The sequence below is a fragment of the Hermetia illucens genome, chromosome 5 (assembly GCF_905115235.1).
Source record: "Hermetia illucens chromosome 5, iHerIll2.2.curated.20191125, whole genome shotgun sequence".
Taxonomy (NCBI): domain Eukaryota; kingdom Metazoa; phylum Arthropoda; class Insecta; order Diptera; family Stratiomyidae; genus Hermetia; species Hermetia illucens.
In genome coordinates this window covers 47769679-47789113 of record NC_051853.1, presented here as the reverse complement: position 1 = coordinate 47789113, position 19435 = coordinate 47769679, and the positions used below count along the sequence as shown (strand labels likewise).

Below are 19435 nucleotides of genomic sequence, written 5' to 3'. Positions count from 1 at the left end.
CGATGTTCAGACCAATCTTGGCAAGTGAATTCTCGTTTGCACGAATTGCGTGACCATACCATCAAAGACGCCTCTCTCGCAACTTTTCCACGATCGGTGCAACCCCATAACGATCGCGGATATCCTCATTTCGGATGTGATCTAAACGTGTGACGCCACTAGTCCAACGTAGCATCTTCGTCTCCATTACCGCAAGACGCCGTTCATTGTCTTTTATGGTCGGCCAACACTCAGAACCATAGGAGCGACTGGACGGACGACATTGCGGTAAATTTTAGATTTGAGACGTTCGTTGATACGTCGATCACAAAGGACACCAGTTGTGGAACGCCACTTCATCCAGGTTGCGTTAATGCGTGAAGCAATTTCATAACGCAGCTCTCCATTGGCTGATAGCGTTGACCCGAGGTATTTAAATCGCTCAGTTCTGGGCAGATCACTGCCGCTGACAGTGATTGTGTCTGTTTCATGGGGATCGGTCGTCAAAAATTCAGTTTTGTTTAAATTCAATCTGAGACCGTGTTGCATGAGGCGATCATTCCATTTTTGAACAAGTTGCTCGAGATCATTTTTGCTATCAGATGCTAGGAAAACATCATCTGCATAAAGCAGTGTGTAGGGCGCTGGACGTTGGATATCCCGTGTGACGGTGTCCATAACAAGGACAAAGAGGAGTGGTGAGAGGGCACTTCCTTGATGAACTCCAACAGAGACACGAAGCGGTTTTGATACACCCGCCATACTTCGAACTTTACTTTTCGGATCGTGGTACAGCAATTGAACCCAGCGCACGAGTTCTTCTGGCACGAAGTGTTGTCGTAAAGCATACCAGATGAGTTCGTGTGGCACACGGTCAAACGCTTTCTCAAGATCCAGAAAGACAATGTAAAGAGGGCGATGCTTCTCACGGTGTTTCTCCATGAGTAACCGCGCAGTGTGTATTGCGTCAGTAGTTCCGCAGTTCTTGACAAATCCGGCTTGATTCACGGTTATTTCAACGATTTCGCGAATACGGTTGTCAAGAATGCGTTCAAAAATCTTCATGGTATGGGAAAGTAACCGGATCGGACGGTAATTTGAACATTCTGCTGGGCTACCTTTCTTTTTCCATATTGGAACATTGGTACTTTCTTGCCAGTCAGATGGTGTTCTTCCTTCCTGAATAACCCGGTTAAAGAATTCACTGAGCCACGGTGTTGGGTCCCAGCTCTTTGCTTTCCAGAGCTCAGATGCGATGTCGTCAGGTCCTGTTGCTTTCTCCGATTTCATTTGTTTTATTACCTCCTCGACTTCAGTTGCGCTGACTGGTGGAACTGCTCCAAATGTCGGCAATGATTGTGGAAGTGGAGGATGAGCAAATTCTTCAGTTGAAATCTGCTCGAAGTATTCTCGCCATCTATCCGTCGCGGCTCGACGATCAGTAAGCAAAGTACCGTTCTTGTCATTAACACAACAGAAGTGTTCGATATCCTGTGTGCGTTCATCACGGCTTTTAGCAAGTCGGTACAGATCTCTCTCGCCATCCCGAGTGTCCAGTTTATCGTAAAGATTTTTGAAATGGTTCGCTCGGGTGACAGCGACCGCTTTCTTTGCTTCCCGGTTGGCATTCTTATAAATTTGCCAATTAGCAGGCGTTTTATCGTCGAGAAATTTGTGGTAGAGGCGTTTCTTTTCACGGACCTTCATTTCAACATCATCATTCCAAAGCCAAGTATCTCGGTTGATGTACCGCTTACCCGGCTTGGTGACCCCGAGGGTTGCAGAGGCCGCTTTGTGGATCGTGTCTTTCATTTGGTTCCATGATTCTTCCACATTCGTAATGGTTGGCAATCGTATGAGTGAGACCGTTTCTTCGTTCTTCTCACCAAATCGCCACCATTTGATGCGCGGCGGGCCAGTGCGTTCCTCACGCCGTTTTATCGGTGGCTTAATTCGCAGGACAGCAATCAACGGCGGATGTTGAGGTGCGATGGTCTCATAGGGAACGACTTTGCAATCAGTGACAGTGGTAAAATGTTGGCGTCTTATGAGAATATAGTCGATTTGCGTTTTATTGTTCCCACTATAAAATGTGGGAAGATGAGACAATCGTTTGATGAACCATGTATTCATAAGTACAAGGTCATGGGTGTCCGCAAAATCGATTATACGTTCGCCACCTTCATTGCGCGCTCCGAACCCCTTTCCCCCATGGCACCTGCTACCGTCTGCCTGCCAATGATTATGTAATCATCAGCAGGCACGTGACAAGTCTTTTCATCGAGAAGTTGCCAGAAGGCATCTTTCTCGGCATCAGGTCGACCTGTCTGTGGTGCATACGCGGTGAAGAAGTGAATAGTGCGATCAGCTGATATAATGGTGAGCTTCATCAGCCGATCATCAAATCGTTCGACTTCTTTAATGGCATCACGGAAACCCTCTGAGATGGCAATGCCAACACCATATTGAGTGTGTGGGTTACCAAAATAGAGAAGTTTGTAGCCATTTTTACCGCGTTCGCGTTCAATGTCGCAGCTTTTGGCACCAGACCATCGGGTTTCTTGCAGAGCGCAGATGTCAATGCACCTTTTCCGAAGGGCTCTTGCGAGTTCCTCGGTCTTTCCAGTTAGGGTACCAACATTTAGCGTGCAGACACGTATTTGTTTTGTTCGTTGTGTGCGGACTAACTTGCTTACGTCCTGACGCCGTCCATGCGTCAAGAACCCTTGCCCATTTCTCGACAGGACCGGGGCCCGTCCTGCCGCGTCGACTGAGGTGGACACCCTAGCATTTCTCCGAGGCCTCTGACTTAATCCGATCATCATGTTTGTAGCGACATTCTATGCATTTTCTTGGTCGACCTGTCGCGGGGCCTGTCACCAAGAGAGATCAGGTAGGATTTTGCATAGTAGAATAAATCCAACTATACTCTATTTATCTCTTTCCCTGATCTCAGCATTTTATCATATTTTTGTTTTACTGAGGATAGTACAGAGTACGTTGCCTCAAACCCTCCTCCTTTACCTGGGCTTGGGACCAGCATACTATGTTAATAGCATGGCGGAGTTTGGTGGAAATCCTACCATTATTAGCAAATTTATTGTAGATCCAATTTGCCCCTTTCGCATTGGGTTTATTCAAAGTATATACACTACGAGCTTTATATAAATAGAATCATCGTCTAGCCAAGTATTTTTATATTAAGCGTCAACAAAACCTTTCATACTTGAAGAGCGAGCTTCCGGTTTCCGAATTCTTCCTTTTACAGGGGATTTTTTTTTAATTCATTTAATTCAGAATTTATAATGTTTCTTTTGGCTGTTGTGTGGGAAGAAGTACGCCGGTTTTCTAACTAGTCTTCTGTTACTGGCAGGTTGTTTTTGTTTGTTTGGTGATACTCTGGCTGTTGTCATTCTACATGTCATGGAGACTATGTCTTCCGGTTGTTCTTCTATGTTTCTCCTTGCAACCGACTGTGACGTCTTTTTAGACTGTTGCGTCCATTAATTACGTCATCTTTTTCTTCAGTCGGCGCATGTACGTTATGCGTGAATGCGTTTTAAAATGATGGGTCCATTTAATTTGACAGTAATCCAATGAAATGTTTCGTATGAAGTGGCATGGAGAGGTACAAATTCACTTGAACCTTTCGAATTCGAAAAGATCAGACCATGGCTAATCTAACCAAGCAAAATCAAATAGCCTAGAGACGAATTTTCTAATCTTTTTAAGATGTGATTGCAATAATGAACCTGTTGAATGCATAACAGGAGTTAAGAGTAGTTTAAGTTTCAGATTTTCTTATTTTCTGTTGAATTGAATTTCATACTATTAGTCAGATAATAAGCGATATTAAGCGAAGATGGATAGAAGATATTTTTCTATCGGACTTTGGGAAGGTGCTAAGGTAAACGGTTAGAGGAAGATATTTGGTACAATAAATCACGTACAGGATTGCTATACACATATAGTATCGCCAAGAAAAATTTCAGATTCGATTTATCCTACTTTAAGGTTGCCTGTTTCCATTAACGAACAGAGAATCGAAGAGTACGAACATTTCCTATATCTAGCGTTATTTCCATCGATGGGAGGGTAACTCTTGATGTCGCTCGATTTATTAACAATACTAAATACGCCTTCGCTGTTTTGTACAAAATTTGAAAATCCAGGTATCTCAACACAACATCAAGATGAGGATGTTCCAGAACACTTTCTCCCTGTGCTGCTATGTGGAAACAGCACCAACCCTGTTATTCGAAAGTTTAAGTGTTGATCGGAAACTGGAAGTGGCAATCGATGGGTCACACATTGTATAAGGACGATAACTCCATTAGACGTGATGTCGTGCAGTGGAACCCAATCTTCCACGATGGTCAACAAGTCAGTCGCCCTTGATCTATATAGCCTAGAGCAGTGGAAAAGTAGCGCAAACTACTCAGAAAACGGAGTTGAAACACATTCTCGGGGGATTTTGCAGTCAATTACCAAAAATTATAGTCATATACTATCATTAATTTTATTTGAGTAAATATCGGTATGGAGGGTATTTCGGACCCTAGACACCATATAACGGCAGCCTCCTGATTTTTTTCAGATTTTTCGGTTAGGTATTTTCTTAGAATGGGTCCGTGAAAGAAACGATCAGTTTCGATACCCTGCACTCCCCGACGTTCCAACAATGTCAAAACTAAGACCGGTTTCTAGAAGTAATAACCGAGACCTTTCATTTGATACCCCATATGGCTATATTTGGTGAAAAAAATTACACACCCCTTTTGCATGGACCCCTCCTTTAAATTTGAAGTACCCGTGAGCATTGACAGTTCTCACTTTCCATCAAATTTGGTGTCTATCGCTATAACCGTTTCCGAGAAATAAGTTTTTGTTTTTCACGAAACCTTAAAAAGTACTAACGACTCCTCCAATGTCCCCAATTTAACTTAACCAGCGTGAATATATCGTTGAAAGTAAACAATTCCTTTCGTTCTGATACACAGTAGGAACATTCCAAAATTAAGGGAGGTCAAAGCCTTTTAACGCAATACTTCAGCTATATTTACTCGCCAAACATGGCCATAGAAATTTATAGAGAGATAATAATAGGCACGCGTTTGTGTACATACATATACTAAATAGGTTTCGTATGTGGGATGGTATGTTTATGGTTTAATTCTGTATTCTATTATATATTTCACGACCATTTCCCTCATTAGCTTCTCTTTGTCGTGCTCTCCTTTCTAAATGCCCAGACGAGGATTAATTTACGCTGCCGTTGTCAACTCTGATTTCACCTTTGTGCCGTTTAATGGAGCTTTAGTTCTTCCATTCATGTTCAGACTATCCGTCAATGTCGACGTGTATTGAAGGAGTATGTTTACATCCTTGTAAATGGATGAAAATAGGATTATAAATCATGCAAGCTACATCATCCGTCAATTGAGTCTATTACTTGGAATAGAACAAACTAATGAAAAAGTTTGACCGGAAATGGGAGTTTTGAAAGTCATAATTAAATCCGCGAAAATATGGTCAAAGTAGTTGTATGCAATAAGCTCCCAAACTAATCACACACTAAGAGGTGTCCTGATTCATTCACAGCATCTTCCTTTTCTCTTGGATAAATATTCCGGTCGCTTTTAACGAAATTGCTTTCCTTTTGTTGTTGTTACAAACTTGGAACTTCACAGATTGAACCATCTTCGAATCTTTGAAGACCACTGTATCTTAAAGTATCAGTTTAGATTATTGCGAGGGCACGGGATTTTCGTTTTTAAAAAAGCATACAATGTAAGGGTACTCAAAAATTCAGGCAAACGGGTAACCCGCATTCTTTCAACCAAATAACTATTCAATAATAAATCATAAAAGATAAAAGCGTTACAACTACAACGAGTCTCGGAATCTTACGCGTGGAATTATTAAATTGTTCTAATTGTTAGGAGCAATTTGGTCTTAATAAAAAAGCGTTTTCGACTTTGAAGTTAGTTGCTTTTGTAACGATATGTGACATCATCTGTTCCCCATGTATTTGCCAAACATTCCATCCATATAAAAAGTATGCCAACCAAAAATTTAATTGCTCCAAGAAAGCAAAAATGATCGTAGCCTGCCTTGGAAAGCACTAATTAAAAAATTCTACTGCGTTGAAAATATACTTCAATCAGCAATTATAAAAGACACAGAATGTTTACAAAATCTTGTTTTGTGTTATGCATTTAGATGCTGTCCAAGATCTGCTATCTGGTGTGAATATTAGTCAGAATTCTGGTTGAAAAAAAGATAAGACCCCGTGATGAGGTAGCACACATTGGAGCTGGGGAGAATCGTCCATCGATTCGCAATTCATTATTGAGTTTAGAGCCAAGTGGTCAATATGTACCTTTTCAGCACTTTCATTGTCTTCTTCCATGTAAACATGGATATGCACTGCATAGTAATGTGTTGGCAGTAGAAATGGTAAACTTGGAAAATATCCAAACACCCCATCACAGTTATTTGCTTTTATCCAAACAATTTATAAAAATATGATTATTGTACAAATTTTTCGTATGATTAAGCTTCATATAAGTAGAGGACTTAGTTTTAGTTTCATTTTTCATCCTTAATCATTAGAGCCAATAGGACTAGGAAAATGAGTTTTAAAGTAATGGAAAAACTCTTTGCTCGAAAAGTTTTTAGGATAATATCTCGTGCCTAGTGTAGTAAACATTGTACGGCTTTATTGTATGGTTCCCGACGCTGAGCAGAAGATACATTACAAACATTACAAACTTAATAGGTGTCCGAATAGCTCAGTGGCGCTGCCGCAATCGAAGGTTCTGATTCAAATTTCATTGGTGGCAGAAAGATTTGTATTATGACTGGAAAGCGGATATCAGTCGACTCGGCTGTGAATTGCCTCCTAGTGTATCATTATGGTCTTGAATGTAGTGCTTAAACACACTTCAATCATCATCATCAACGGCGCAACAACCGGTATCCGGTCTAGGCCTGCCTTAATAAGGAACTCCAGACATCCCGGTTTTGCGCCGAGGTCCACCAATTCGATATCCCTAAAAGCTGTCTGGCATCCTGGCCCACGCCATCGCTCCATCTTAGGCAGGGTCTGCCTCGTCTTCTTTTCCTACCATAGATATTGCTCTTATAGACTTTCCGGGTGGGATCATCTTCATCCATACGGATTAAGTGACCCGCCCACCGTAACCTATTGAGCCGGATTTTATCCATAACCGGACGGTCATGGTATCGCTCATAGATTTCGTCATTGTGTAGGCTACGGAATCGTCCATCCTCATGTAGGGGGCCAAAAATTCTTCGGAGGATTCTTCTCTCGAACGCGGCTAAGAGTTCGCAATTTTTCTTGCTAAGAACCCAAGTTTCCGAGGAATACATGAGGACTGGCAAGATCATAGTCTTGTACAGTAAGAGCTTTGACTCTATGGTGAGAAATTTCGAGCGGAACAGTCTTTGTAAGCTGAAATAGGCTCTGTTGGCTGACAACAACCGTGCGCGGATTTCATCATCGTAGTTGTTATCGGTTGTGATTTTCGACCCTAGATAGGAGAAATTGTCAATGGTCTCAAAGTTGTATTCTCCTATCCTTATTCTTGTTCGTGTTTGTGTTTGAACAGTGCGGTTTGATGTTGTTGGTTGATTCGTCTTCGGTGCTGACGTTGCCACCATATATTTTGTCTTGCCTTCATTGATGTGCAGCCCAAGATCTCGCGCCGCCTGCTCGATCTGGATGAAGGCAGTTTGTACGTCTCGGGTCGTTCTTCCCATGATGTCGATATCGTCAGCATAGGCCAGTAGTTGGGTGGACTTGAAGAAGATCGCACCTCTTGCATTCACCTCAGCATCACGGATCACTTTCTCGAGGGCCACGTTAAAGAGGACGCATGATAGCGCATCCCCTTGTCGTAGACCGTTGTTGATGTCGAATGGTCTTGAGAGTGATCCTGCTGCTTTTATCTGGCCTCGCATATTGGTCAGGGTCAGCCTAGTCAGTCTTATTAATTTCGTCGGGATACCGAATTCTCTCATGGCCGTGTACAGTTTTACCCAGGCTATGCTATCATAGGCGGCTTTAAAGTCGATGAACAGATGGTGCAACTGTTGTCCATATTCCAACAGTTTTTCCATCGCCTGCCGCAGAAAGAAAATCTGATCTGTTGCTGATTTGCCTGGAGTGAAGCCTCTTTGGTATGGGCCAATGATGTTCTGGGCGTATGGGGCTATCCGGCCTAGCAAGATACCTCTATAATTGCTGCACTGTGTGATATCTCCCTTTTTATGTATGAGACAGATTATGCCTCGTTGCCAATCGTCAGGCATTGATTCGCTGTCCCATACCTTGAGCACAAGTTGATGAACCACTTGGTGTAACTGGTCGCCTCCATATTTAACCAATTCGGCTGTAATTTCATCGGCTCCTGGCGACTTATGATTTTTTAGCCGATGAATTGCACGGACTTTTTCTCCTAAACTTGGTGGTGGCAGTATTTGTCCGTCGTCTTTAGTTGGCGGGACCTCCAACTCGCCGATGTTCTGGTTGTTGAGTAGCTCATCAAAGTACTCAACCTATCGCTCCAATATGCTCATTCTGTCGGAAATCAGATTTTCCTCTTTGTATCGGCAGGATGAGCATCGAGGTGTATAAGGCTTCATCCTGCTGACTTGTTGGTAAAACTTGCGCGCCTGGTGCGGTTGCTCCCTGTACTTTTCTAGTTCACAGACTTGTCGGTTCTCCCAGGCTTCCTTTTTCCGTCTGTGAAGTCGCTTCTCCGCTCGACGGAGTTCGTGATAAGTCTCTGCGCGTGCCCGCGTTCTTTGAGAATGCAACATTACTCGGTATGCGGCATTCTTCCGTTCCGTTGCTAGCTTACATTCATCGTCAAACCAGCCGTTCCGACTCCTTTTGCGGCTGGGGCCAAGTATATTTGTGGCCGTATCCATGATAACGTTCTTCAGGTGGTTGTGAAGATCATTAGTTGATGCTTCATCTCCAGGTCCTCTATTGACTGCGGTTATTGCGGCATCCATTTCCCTCTTATAGGTGTCGCGGAGGGTTGTGTTGTGGATGGCTTCAGTGTTCACTCTCACCTGATTGTCAGAGGGGATTCTAGGTGGTATTGTTATTCGAGCTCGGAGCACCATGCCAACGAGATAGTGATCCGAGTCTATATTGGCCCCCCTATATGTTCTGACATTCATCAAGGCTGAGAGGTGGCGGCGTTCGATCAACACGTGGTCAATTTGGTTGAAAGTGGTCCCGTCTGGAGAGGCCCACGTATGTTTGTGGACCGCTTTCCGCGCAAACCAGGTACTTCCAACAACCATTTCGTGTGACCCTGCTAATTGAATAGTCCGCAGTCCGTTATCATTTGTTTTATCGTGTAAGCTATGGGAGCCAACATATCGCCTGAATACGGGCTCCTTCCCTACTTGGCTGTTAAAATCCCCAAGTATGATTTTGATATCATATCACAGGCTTCGAGGGTTCTTTCTACTGCCTCGTAGAAGGTATCCTTCTCCGACTCTGCAGTCTCCTCTGTAGGGGCGTGAACGTTTATGAGGCTTATATTTCTAAACTTGCCTCGCAAGCGCAGAGTGCATAGCCGTTCGCATATGCTTTCAAAGCCGATAACAGCAGGTTTCATTTTTTGGCTGACTAAGAAACCTACTCCGAGCACATGGTTTACTGGATGACCGCTATAATATATGGTGTAGTGGCTCTTCTCCAGGAAACCGGGTCCATCGCATCTCTTGCCACGCTGTTACATCAGCCCTATATTGGGACAGGGTATCGGCTAGCTGCTTATCAGCTTCATCTCTGTACAGCGAGCGCACGTTCCATGAGAAAATGCGCAAATCGTTGTTCCTTTGTCGTTGCCGGGTCCGTCGTTTTAAAATCCGTCCTATCCGAGGCTCCTGTTGTGGCTTCGTAACAAGTTGTTTTCCGTGTAGGGTTGTCAGCCCTACCCAACCCCCAACCTGGAGGACCAGGTGGTACAATTTGTCCCGTTTTTAGGCGCGGGAGACTCGCCTTCATCCTTCTCCGTCTGCAGCTTTTCGTCAAGAAAGAGCTCCCAGCGGTCACCACGTGGAGGTGGAGATAGGGTTTGGTAGTAGAGCTGTTGGTGTTGGTTCAGCAGGCACTTCCCAGGTGTTATGCTCCATCGTGGGTACCAATCCACGTTTCGCCCCGGGACTTATACTACCCTTTGACCACCACACTTCAATGCCTAGATACAATTGCATTGTTGCGCTAAAAGGATCCTAAGAACCGCATATACAGACGTTACTGGGGCTTTGCAACCCTACCTGTGAGGTGCCCTTAGCGTATACCTACCGTGTATCCGACTCGTAGGCTCTTCCAAGATAAACCACTGTATTCCAAGCGGAGATGCTGACGATATTGAAGATGTGGCGTAATTAAGGCAGTCTACTTGGTGGGAACATCATCCAGGCTAGTGAAGCAGTGCAGAGACTCGCTGAACAGTCTTGGCAACACGTTCAAAGACACCCTACTCTGTTTTCTCATCGTAGGAACATAAATAGGAATGAGCAAGCCGAAGGACGGGCCAGCCAGGACTCCACTCTTGACAATTTCTCGGTGGGCGTAATCTGCGCCTCGCTGGTGATTGGAAAGGGTTAACTTTACCCACACTACTTGTCAACGGTTAATTCCAGATGGTGAAAGTTAAGGAAGATCTGGTCCTTATACGCCGTCACGAGAACTTTTTCCTGAGACACGCATAAACGCATATAAGATTGCGGCGATTTAGACAGGGCACCGGATACCCTACAAAACGTATTGTAAATTGTATCGTAATTCTCTGACGACCTTAAAGAAATCCCTCATTGTAGGATGGGAGACATGCATTCATTCGTGACCACTACGGGCTGGCTCTGAAAATCTGAGTCGGTGATATTCTGCTCGTCTTGTCCTCTCGACAGCAATCATTTCCTTTGAAGTTTGTGGCGTCAAAATAGCGCTAATTGGTTGTTTGTTCAAATCCTTGCTTTTGCTTCTTTTTCTTTCTTTCTTTTATTCGGTCAAATAAATTTATGGAAATTTCAGAAATTATAAATATCATTGCAAATAAATGAAATAATACCTTATTTTGATGATTAGCAATATGAAAACGTTAATACGTACAATGTCGTGTACTTTCTGACTCAGCAGAACCGCGATGAGATACATACACCGCAATCCATGCTGTAGTTAATGAATCATCCAAGAAATACCCAACAATCACCAGCAATGTCTCTATAAATCAGTAAGCTGTGTGAATCTTCTCCAGCATGGCGGTGTAGTTGACCAATCTAATAAGGCTGGCGCAAAAAATCGGAATCATTCATCATTCTCTTCTGGGTCAAAAGAAAATCGTTGTTCATGTTTCTGAACAGCATCTGAATCCGTATTTTAGGTGAAAAAACTTATGGACCGCGACAATATCTAACCGAAAATCTGATGACACTTTTCTCTAACTTTAGTTATAAAAGTAGGATTTCCACCAAGCTTTCCAGTATAGTGCCCTGTATTATAGTTATTGTAAATTTACAAAATAAGGTTATATATTGCACTGTTATTAACTTTCTTTTGAGACCTAGATGTCATGATGCTTGAATTATCACTCCTGAACTAACTGGGTCATTCGTTCATTTCCTGTTTTCCGAGAACCCGCCTTTTGCGTAGGTACTAGGTGTAATTGTAATTTTCCGCCAAATCCATAGTAATATTCAATATATCCTTTTTACATTTGTTTGAATCGACCTGGTACAATGAACAAATACATTCAATTGTTCAACCGAGATTAACACACACATGACAAGAATAGGACAACCAAAAGGCGATTATTTGAAGGGATTAAAAGTTATTGGGAGGTGCAAAAGCAGTACGATGTTACCAATAGAGATGAGATTGTGAATCCGAAAAGCAATTACTATACGGAATCCGCAACACAAATGGTGTAACAAATTGAAAAAGCAGTTTTTGATCACAGGTTGAGGGTTCATGTGAATAAAGCAATCCCAGAGCTTCTTCATTAGAAAAATATGCAGATTCCTAATTTCGCTGGAAGAAAGAAAAACCATTCCGTGCCTAATCATGAGTTTCTAGTGGATGGCCCATAAAGTCCATGTTCTGATATTAAGTCGAGCTGACTAGAGCCAGTAACGAGAGCAGAGCTGCCCCAAAAATTCGTAGATATTTGATCGTCCAGGTTAGTCCTTTGAACACTTCAGTCTTGTCAGTGTCATCTACAAAAAATTCACGTATCTAAAATGAGGTGTAGTTGGGAACCTGCATCTGAATTAATCTGGATTCAAAGGTCATTAAGAATAACAATTCCTAATGCGAAGTTAAAGGGGAAGAAAATTGAATAACGACTTCATGATGCGTGGCGCTAGAAAATTTACGATCCCTATCGATGGATCACATCCTCATTAGATGCTTCAATCTGCCTCAGGTATTGACATTGTATCTCAGGTCTATCATTTAAGTAGATGTCTCTATCTATATGTTAGGACTTCTTAGCGGAAACGTCACCTTTTCGTTTAGAATCCCCAATAATGCAAACAAGTCGGGAAACCGGAAGCTGGACGGTTCAGGTACGAAAGGTTTTATGTACTTCTTTCATAAAAACATTTGAGCGTGCATTTGTTCCATTAGTACGTGTAGCACATAATATATGAGAATATCCACTTTCAGGTGGAACTGACATTCAAAGTCTTGAATCTGCGCAGAAGCGACAACTTTGACCTATTATAGCTTTGTTAATAATAGTGCGATTTGAACCAAACTTGTAGAATCATGCTCTGTTTTAGCCTAAATTGCTTTGCAAAATTTCACGGTACAAGGATGAAGTTAAGGGGAGGTTTTCCAGCCAATTACTAAAAATTAAAGCAATGTACTTAACTTTTTTTGAATAGATATCGGTATGTAGAGTATTTCGGGGCCTAGGCACCATATAGTGGTGGTAGATTTTCGGTTGACGATATTATATTACTGAGAAAAAAACAATGCTTAAATGAGTGGCGTCTAATATTTAAAAATTGGCATTATACTATGAGGGCTCTTCCAATTCTTGTTATACAAATTAGATATAGAAAGATATATAATAGAAAGTGCTACTGGTGCCGGATAGTCCGAATTCGAGATTACCTTGAAAACTCTTGATCCAGGAATATCTCATGCGAAAAATGTCAATCCAATCTCCCATAAAGTTCGGAACGGACGGACGGACGTTCATTCTGAGAGGAAAAATTTCATTTGGGATTTTTAATATGTTTAAAACTGTTTATAGCCGTCGAGTCACGAATTGTACAAGTGGTGTCAAAAAAGGTTGTACTTTCGTGCATAACAGTCCGAGGAGCAGAAGGCCTTCGGTTGTGACTGCAGACCTTATGGGAAAAAATGAGGATACAGTTCGTGGCAATTACTGATTGACGTTGAGTGAACTTTCTTCGATGTTTCCGCAAATCTCCAGATCTTTGCTGTGCAAAACAATAACCGAAACCCTCAAATATCGGAAACTGTCTGCCGGATGGCCCAAAACAATTTGAGTAAAATCGAGTGGAGATCTCCAAGGAGTTTGTGGGACCGAAGGCGATGATTTTCTCCACTCGCTACTGGAGATGAAACTTGGATTGTCCACTATACGCTTGGAACCAAAAGGTTGCCTCAACAGTGGTGTCACATTTTTTCAGCCTCCGCCAAGAAAATCGGAACCACAATTTCAGCCATGGAAGTCATGGCTTCTTTGTTTTGAGACCATAAAGCATAATTTTGATTGTTTAACTGGCTCAGGGTGTAATCATTAGCGCAGCAAGATATTAGAAGATCCCAAAAAATAATAGAAGAATAAAAGGGCCTTGCTTATAAAGAGAATCTACCTACTGCACGACAATGACAGGAGTCGCTCACCTATGTTGAAAAATAACTTTAATATGTATAAATGTAACCGTGTAGTTTCTTTTTTTTTGTGATACTTTTCTTACTATACTTTGAAATTGAGATTTACTTTCTGGAAATGTCTTGTATTGTAATTTTTCGGAATCCCTTCCTGTGCTTGAAATGGTAACGCTTTGAAATCTTTGAAAGCTAGGATGGATAAAGTAGTCTTTCTAATAGCCATATGCGGAAGGTGAACAAACAACATTAAAGATCCGTTCACTAGTTTCTTTTTTAAGATTTTATCTATCTTTCTGTCTGTTTCTCACACGCAATTTTGTTAGGAACGGTTATACTTAGTGACACTAAATTTGGTGGGATGGTCGTAGCGGTGAACGCACCCATGTATGTAGTGAGTAGCATCACTTCACATGGAATTCAAATGCCATAAATACAAAGCATTGTGTAAATTTTTTCACCAAATATAGACATGTGAGGTATCAAATGAAAGGTCTTACCTCGCTTATTTCACGGAGCCATTTTCAGAAACTACCAAACCTGAAAATTCATTATAAAAAAAATCGCTAGGCTTCACCATCCAGCATTTCGAGCAACCATTGTTTCGGCCGACCTTTTGGCCATTTCCCATCTACCTCAATGTTTAGATCAATTTTGGCAAATGAATTTTCGTTAGCGCGAATAATGTGACCATACCATTAAAGACGCCTCTTTCGCAATTTTTCCACGATCGGTGCAACCCCATATCGATCGCGGATATGACCATGTCGTGTTACACCACTAGTCCAACGCTACATTTTCGTCTCCATTACCGCGAGGCCTTGTCTTTTATAGTCGACCAACACTCAGAACCAGAAAAACTCACTGAGCCACAGTCTTGGATTCCAGCTCTTCACTTTCCAGAGCCCAGATGCGATGTCGTTAGGTCCTGTTGCTTTCTCCGATTTCATTCGTTTTATTGCTTCCTCGGCTTCGGTGGCACTGACAGTGAAGCCCATGGTGTTTTACGTAGGTACCTGTCGTGAGACTTAACCCTACGGTCCTCTTAAGACACGGATTGAATTTGTGACCACAATCAGAGCCCCGCTGAGACAAGCAACAACGGTACCAGTCTATAGCAAGTGCATGGCTTAGCATTCATACTGGTGGATGCAAGAATTACCTAAATCTCTACCGAACTATAGAGTACGGCACCCGTGTTGATACGCAACACCACGTCGAGGCCCGAAGGTCTCTTCTCACTTGAGCATAATCACAACCACCATGAAACTCCCAGTAGGGGGGCCAACCGCAAATAACCGAGCTGTCCTCACATACAACAGGAGTTCACCCGAAGTATGTGAGTCCAGGGGCTTTCCCGGTCCCCATGGTACCAGTATACCCCTGGTAAGGTTTCGTGACCAATTTGCCCCTTCAGATGAGTCCCCGTGCAGACTTGGGTCTGATCGCCCTGATTAGGCCTTTGGAGCATTCGCCTACTGAATCACGGTCGGCAAACCAAAGTGATTACAGCGTCTCCCGGTGCCACAATTGGAGGTTCTCCTCGGCCACTTGGTTTTGGTTTGGCCGATAGGGTTGCCGCCCCATGTTCCTCGCCGCCACCTCTGAGCACCGGGTGGCACTGACAGGTGGAATTGCTCCAAATATCAGCAGTGCTTGTGGAAGTGGAAGATGAACAAATTCTACCGCTCTTGTCATTCACGCAACGAAGTATTCGATATCCTGTATGCGTAGGTGTCGACTTTTGATATATAGATTTCTATGGCCGCAAATATGAATACGGAGTAGAGAAAAGACTATGCGGATGCCCCATACTCCGAAATGGAGTGAACAGGAGGCATACAGCCTTTGTTAGATTATACGCTATTTTGGCCCTCATGGTCCTGGTTGCACTATTGCTTGCGCCGCTCGCAGTCTTTACCAGATCCAAAGGACTTTTTCGAAATACAGAAAGGCATGTAGAAAGACTCACAGCTTTTGACGGATCCAAGGAAATTTATAAAGGCGTAGAGTACGTGCCAATAAGTTTTTCCACGGTATTTAAGTTTCGAATGCAGTTTATCTAGCTTACTTTGTTCTGGAGAAAATAAAACCAGATTATACTGTGCAGTGTTTGGAAAATTTACTGTCCTACGTTCACATGTTTATTTTCTCCAGTTCGACTTAAGTGTCTAAGCCTTGGTTGATGATTATGTTAGAGCACTAATGGCGATTTCCAATTCCTGAATTGGTTCTTTTGAATTGAACATAAACTCAAAATCTGACTCTTATTTTTGTCAGTCTGCCAACATAATCTCGGTAACTCTCATCCTGAATGTATTTGAACCTTCAAAAAGATTAATAATGCTCGCATGTTGCAAGAATACACAGTTTTTTTTTTGGTTAGACAAATATATCCTAAACCAGAGACCAATTCTAAACAAGTCATAATTGTACTCTTTAAAAATTTATTCATCCGAATCATCTCACAGGATTAGAAAATAAGCTTAATCAAAGACGACTTTCAGTTTAAAAAAACTATGTCCCAAAACTGATTCAAAGAAACTACAAACACTTTACATTTTCTTTTCAGATGATGATTCATGCCTGGGAGAACTACAAACTCTATGCCTGGGGTAAGAACGAACTAAGACCCATAAGTCGACAGGCACATTCCGGCAGTATATTCGGCGCATACGATTTAGGAGCTACAATTGTTGACGGGCTGGATACACTGTACATCATGGGCTTAACCAAAGAATTCGAAGAAGGACGTGACTGGATAGCACGACGCTTCAGTTTAGATAATGTTTCGGCTGAATTATCAGTTTTCGAAACAAATATTCGATTCGTTGGAGGCCTTTTAACATTATATGCATTCACGGGTGATCCAATGTTCAAAGAGAAGGCACAACATGTGGCTGATAAGTTACTGCCAGCTTTCCAGACTCCAACGGGCATTCCCTATTCACTTGTTAATGTTAAGACAGGGGTTAGTATCCTATCGGTTTTTGTGGACTTTGTCAGATTGAATAATTATGTGTACAATTCATATTTTTTAGACAAGTAAAAACTACGGCTGGGCTAGCGGCGGTAGCAGTATATTGTCTGAATTTGGCACTTTACATTTGGAATTCTCATATCTTAGCGATATTACCGGGAATCCATTATATAAGGAACGTGTTCAAAATATTCGACAAGTATTGAAAGAATTAGATAAACCCAAAGGGTTGTATCCTAATTATTTGAATCCAAAGACTGGCAAATGGGGGCAACGTAAGTATTGTTTGAACCTGCTAATTAGATCAAGTATTGATGCATAGCTAAACACCAAGTTATCTCGAGATTACAGTGAACATCACATGGACAATATTCTATATGTCGACATGTCCGTTTGCATAAAAGCTATGAATAGAACTGAGTCTGTTTGATTTAATTTGCCACTAAATGTCGTTTGCAAATGAACTTTTTGTATATTTTCATTGGAAAACATTCACATAAACAAAACTAATCCACTATTTCAGAACACATGTCGCTGGGAGCACTTGGCGATAGTTTTTACGAATATTTACTCAAAGCATGGATACAATCAGGGCAGACAGATATTGAAGCTCGCGAACTGTTTGAAGATGCAATGGTAGCAATTATAGATAAGATGATTCGGACAAGTCCGGGTGGATTAACATATGTTTCAGATATGAAGTTCGATAGATTAGAACACAAAATGGACCACCTAGCTTGCTTCGCGGGTAAATAATATCTAACCACCTGTTTACTAAGCAAAATGACCAAGTCTTGAAATTATATTTAGGCGGACTCTTTAGTCTTGGCGCGCATACAAAACAAAATGAAAATAGCGATAAATTCATGGAAATCGGCAAAGGTATAACGAACACATGCCATGAAAGTTATATTCGAGCGCGTACACATTTGGGACCAGAAGCTTTCAGGTAAACAAAAGAAACCACAAAAACAATTGATTTTTGATTAAATGTTTTCCTTTCTAATCAGATTTTCAGATGCTCAAGCAAGTGAACCGGTTGAAGCGAGAGCATTAAAATCTCAAGAAAAATATTATATTCTTCGACCAGAGACATTTGAGAGTTATTTTGTGTTATGGAGATTAACACATGATCAAAAATATCGAGACTGGGGCTGGGATGCTGTCCAGGCTTTGGAGAAATACTGTCGGACAGATCACGGTTATTCGGGCATTAGAAATGTATATTTAGATAAACCACAAAAGGATGACGTACAACAAAGTTTCTTTTTAGCGGAAACTTTAAAGGTAATTTATTAAAATATCAATGAAATTTTCTGTAATTATCATCCAACATACGAGTTCCATACGCTATGCACTATGAATGCTGCTACATTGTTCTATTGACTTAATCTGTGCCTGGATTCGTGCTTGTGGCAGTGAAATAAGCGTTTGCAATGATCCTTTCATTATTATTGTTTATACAAATGAAAAAGGTTCAGAATAGTCAATCCTGGCCTTAGTGTTATTGCACTAAATTTCGAGCTCTTCTTTCTTTCAGTCATATTGCTATTGGAAAATCGGACAAGTCTCTAGGTAACCAATAAAAACAAGACAGCTAATATCGTGCCTCAAAAGTTCTTGTATTGTTTATTATATATGGTAAAGTTCACAAATGTCGATCCTCTGTCAATATTGGTCCTTTCTATAGAAACGGGGAATAATGAAGTGGAGAAGTTGGAACGAAATTAAAACTTTTAACTATTGTATCTCATTACTGACGTGTAAGAATCAAATCTAGTTTTTAATTATTCTGCATCGGATGAAGGCTACTATACAGTAGCTCCTTGGGTGTCAAGCACGGACTTTTTGATAATATTGATTGGACCGTACTAACTTTGGCGCCGAATTTTCTCTCTACAATCCTGTATAAATACTTTGTGAAAAAATTTTCAAGGTTGTTGATTGGTCCGTTTGATGTAGAAGGTATGGGGATGAAAGGCAAAAGTTATGAAGGAAACAACAATAATAATAATCATATTGCAGCGAGCGTTCAGAACTGAGTTACGTTTTACTAGAACAGAGAAACAAAGTTCATTTGAACTCAACTAAAACTCAGGAGTTGCATTGTCGGGAGTTCCTTATTAAGGCAGGCCTAGACCGGATACCGGTTGTTGAGCCATTGATGATGATGATTTACATTTGTTAGCAGGAAGCCTGATTACTGCTGGAATAGTAAATTCCTCCAAACTACAATTTTTATTTTTCAGGGTAGATGTATATTTCGGGAGCAACCCCCTCCATCAGTACAAAGCTTTGTAGTTTGGAGGAAACTACTGGTCTATCAATTTTAGGCTAAACTACAAATAGCAGACAATATCTAATCTCACCTAATCTTCGCTCAGGGTGTCCACCGAGCCAAATGATTGCCCTAAGGGCGGTAGATAAAATTGATTCAGAAAGAAAGAATAAATCGACCAAGGAACCTGAAGAAACTTCAAATTAGTTGGGAAGCTCAAGGTCGAACATAAACTTTTGATGAGCCGCTAGGAGGTTGTGATGGAGCTACTCAAAAGCTA

At 41.7% G+C, this 19435-nt stretch overlaps 1 protein-coding gene across 9 annotated transcripts in view; it reads left to right on the top strand.

Annotated features, from left to right (window-relative positions):
- LOC119656554 (mannosyl-oligosaccharide alpha-1,2-mannosidase IA) overlaps positions 1 to 19435 on the top strand; it is a 155835-nt gene that overhangs the window by 130820 nt on the left and 5580 nt on the right. For all 9 annotated transcript variants that reach the window (XM_038062933.1, XM_038062932.1, XM_038062928.1 and 6 more), the window contains 5 exons: positions 16470 to 16868; positions 16939 to 17152; positions 17401 to 17625; positions 17688 to 17826; positions 17888 to 18164. In XM_038062933.1, the coding sequence (XP_037918861.1) occupies positions 16470 to 16868; positions 16939 to 17152; positions 17401 to 17625; positions 17688 to 17826; positions 17888 to 18164 (1254 nt within the window). The remainder of the gene's footprint in view (positions 1 to 16469; positions 16869 to 16938; positions 17153 to 17400; positions 17626 to 17687; positions 17827 to 17887; positions 18165 to 19435) is intronic.